Genomic DNA, 3709 nt, shown 5'->3' with positions numbered 1-3709 from the left:
TCCTCACCGATTGTCTCTCCTTGGCAAAAGCGGCAGCAGAAAGAAGTGTTTTGGCTGATTCTACCCCTTGGCCCATCAGAAAATATCTTGCTGAATTTTCTCTCTTACTAAAGATCTCCAAGCACAGGTGTTTCATATATCAAGAGAGATCAATGGCATAGCTCACAATGTGGCTCATCAGGTTCTTAGATGTTCTATAGAACCTGACATTAGTTGCTTTGCTTCAGCTCATTCAAATAGGACATGCCATGTAGTTTCCTTCCTTTCCAATATCAATTTTCAGGGCTATGTACTTCACATTGTAAGATGTTATTGAGCTGAATAAAAAATGTTGGCGCTTTGTGCGCCTTTCTCTGTTAAAAAAAACCCATTTGTGCCCTCAAGATAGGGAAAGAGACGACTTCAAAAACAAGATGCAGAGACTATCTGCTCCCAAGTTCAAATGCTCTTGGATGACATTAAAATCAAGAAAAATAGCAAAAGAAATAAAAATGGAAAAAAATTGTGGCAAATGGTTTGTGTGCTTGCAAAAAATTCATCCCAAACTAAAATGATCTCATTTCGCAAAATAAATAAAAAGCTCAGGGAACCAGACTCTGCCCTACTCTGGTGACGTAGTGACTGGACTGATGCCCGCATCAACTTTGCCAGCTGCGAAGCAAGCAGAGGCTCCTGTCGTGAGCCGCGTCCGCACCCCCCGTTTCCACCAAAAACCACGAGCCCTCGCCCACCGATCACACCCCACATCTCCCGCCGCGCTTTACTACCACTACATCCCTTCCCAGCGGCGCCAACCCACCCAAACCCGATCCACCCGAGAGATCACGCAGCAACCAGCCAACCCCGAGACCCACGGAAACAAATCATACGTACCTACGTCGCGCTTGGCGGCAATGTGCAGAGGCACGGTGGACGGCCTCCGCCCGCTCGGAGCCCGGCGGCGGCTCGAGGTGCGGGCGTTCTACCTCCGCCTCTCCTCGTCATCTACATCGGCGCCGCCCGCGGAGCTCACGCTCGTGTACCGCCCGGCCATCGGCGGCGCGGCGCTGGAGCTGGCCGGCCGCGCGCTCCCGCCGGCGTGCCCCGCCGAGGTCACCCTCCTGCGCGTCCGCGGCGCCGACGGCAAGGACGACGCGCCGGCGTACGCGAACGCGGACCGCGTCTCGGCCGCCGAGGGCGCGCGGTTCGAAGTGTACGCCGCCGGGAACGAGGAGCTCGCCGCGGAGGGCGCCTTCGCGTGGCGCAACGGCGGGTGGCGCGTCGAGTGCCGCCGCCCGGTCGCCTCGCGCTCGCCCGTGGCGGAGGTGCTGGTCCTCGCGGTGGGCGGCGTGCTCGTGAGAGCCAGGGCCAGGGCGTCGCCGGCGAGGAGGATTGGGTGCGCCACGCGGCTCGAGGGGATACCGGAGGAAGAGGACGCGCCGTGCGAGTGCGGGGCGTGCGGAGACGAGTGGGAGATGGTCGGCGCCATCGTCGACGAGTTCAAGGAGCACGAGGAGGAGGTGGAGGCGGAAACGATGCGATGGGCGCTGGTGATGGGCGCCTGGGCAGTGTGCGTCGGGGTCGGTCTGCTCGCCACCGCCCGCCGGTTCAGACGGAGGCGGCCCGCGCTCCGGTGATCTCGCCAAGAGTCAAGTGTACATGTTCGCCAGGATATTACAGTAGCTTCTTTTTCGTTCTCAAGATTGTAGTATGTATATACGTACTATATAGACGGAGTAAATTGTAGAAAACCACCACTTTAGAGATTAGATTTCCAGAAAGCACTATAATACATTTCTTTTATAAAAAACAACACGTCTATGGTAATATTTTTGCAAAAAAATACTGATCGGCGGATCAGGCTCAGTTTAGTGAGTTTATGAGTTTATGACAGGTGGGGTCTATTTTTGCCTACGTGGCGTGACTTTTTGTGCCAGGTGAATTTTAATCTAAAATTACAAACTAGACTCTAGAAATTTACGCAGACACTCCTAAATTAGAAATGAAAAACGCAATTAGCCCCCGGTTGTCGTTCTGCAGCAGATTAGCGGTGCACTGTCCGATTTGTCCGTCGTCGGTGGGTGCAGAACGCCGTTGCTCTGGTCGTCGTCCTCCCGCTGTAGCCCTACGCGCTGACTACACCGAGCTGTGCCCAGGTCGCCGCCTACTGCCGAGACAGGCTCCACGCCGTGCTCGCCGAGGAGCTGCGCGCCGCAAGCACCCACCAAACAAACCTTGAAATCGACCCAAGCCGCTGACCGAGCCGCGCCGCCAGTCTCCGGCGAGGCGGCGACCCTGAGCCCCAATAATCCCTTCTCCGGCCACAGGAGCTCCAGGTACGCTTCCTCTTGACGTTCTCTCTTTTGCTTCATCCATTGATGGTTTGTAGGTTCTGAAATCCTAGGGTCTGCAACTCTAGGGTTCCTCTCTCCATCTGGTCCTCTGCTATGCCACAAATCGATGTAGATTAGGGGCCCACCAACGAGCCTCATGCTCGCGACGCCGACTGCCTCCACTAGCTTCCGCCCGGCCGCCCTCAGGACCTCCTTCCTCAACGGCTGCGGTGCGTTTCTCGAGCTCATGTTCTGCAGAGGACCGTGTCGTGAATGACGGCCGTGGTCGGGGTCGATATGGGCCTGGGAAAGGGAGAAAAGTTGGGGGGCTTTTCGCATTAAACCTAAACTGTTATGCCACGTAAGCAAAAAATGGACCCCACCTATCATAAACTCACTTAACTGAGCCTGATCCGCCGATCAATGTTTTTTGCAAAAAGATTACCGTAGACGTGGTGTTCTTTGCAAAAAAAATGTATTCTAGTGTTTTTTGCAAACCTAGCCCTCAAAATAGTGGTTTTCTGCAATTTACTCGTATAGACGCAAATCGATCAACAACAAGACAGCAGTTACTCGTTCATCCATCCAACCGGGCAAAGCTTGCATGGGTACATCCAATCGACAAGGTAGCAGACAAAGCAAGTCATCAGAAGCCTTGACCTTTTGTTTTTGTTTTTGAATAAGATCGGAAGCCTTGACCTAGCTACGCACATCACAGATGGCGGCCCGGTTCGCTGAAACAGCCACATAGGAGGGAGGATCTTTATCTGTTCCCACCATTCTGACTTGACTACCATTTGTATGAAACTCTGCCCACAGCTTCAGCAACAAGAAAAGAAACAGGGGGAGTTCTTTGCAACTACCACTACATGCTGAATTGAAAAAAACTCTCCTTGATGGGCACAGTTCAACTATAACATCCAGAAGAGCACACAACATATGGAACATTTGTTTGTTAGTGAATCTACACCGATACTCAAACCTTCTGCGTCCGTCCAGATCACGCAGTCCGGACGTCTTTTGCCTCTGGATCACGCAGTCCGGAAGTGTTTTGCCTTCAAACGCGGTCCTGCATCTTTTGATGCGGTAGTCTGGACGCATTTTTTCTCGCAAACCAAAGACAAACTATGGGGTTTGCGGGCGTCCGGACCACTACCACGCGCGTGTTTGACTAATTTGGCCCACCAAACACCCATCTCCTACGCCCACACGCTTTTCTCGCCCGTGTCCGCATTCATGAGCAGAGCGAACACGACCGCTCACTAGAGCCCCCATTGAAGCGGCTCTCGGCCCGCTGCAAACGCATTCTCTCGGCATTGAAACGGATTCCGTATGCCCGCCTACCTCTATTAAACCAGTGCGAGTGCCGAGGAATCTACTCCGACGCCCGGAGCATC

General features: G+C 53.7%; 1 protein-coding gene across 1 annotated transcript; it reads left to right on the top strand.

The window, feature by feature from the left end:
• The first annotated feature begins 770 nt into the window (after positions 1 to 770).
• Positions 771 to 1867, top strand: LOC119289418. Its single transcript, XM_037568750.1, has one exon. The coding sequence runs from the start codon at positions 894 to 896 to the stop codon at positions 1614 to 1616; it is 723 nt and encodes a 240-aa protein (XP_037424647.1). The 5' UTR covers positions 771 to 893; the 3' UTR covers positions 1617 to 1867.
• Positions 1868 to 3709: the final 1842 nt, after the last annotated feature.

Source organism: Triticum dicoccoides, chromosome 4A (assembly GCF_002162155.2).
Source record: "Triticum dicoccoides isolate Atlit2015 ecotype Zavitan chromosome 4A, WEW_v2.0, whole genome shotgun sequence".
NCBI classification, from domain to species: Eukaryota; Viridiplantae; Streptophyta; class Magnoliopsida; order Poales; family Poaceae; genus Triticum; species Triticum dicoccoides.
Note: the sequence above shows the minus strand (reverse complement) of the source record. Positions and strands in the feature narration are given on the sequence as shown.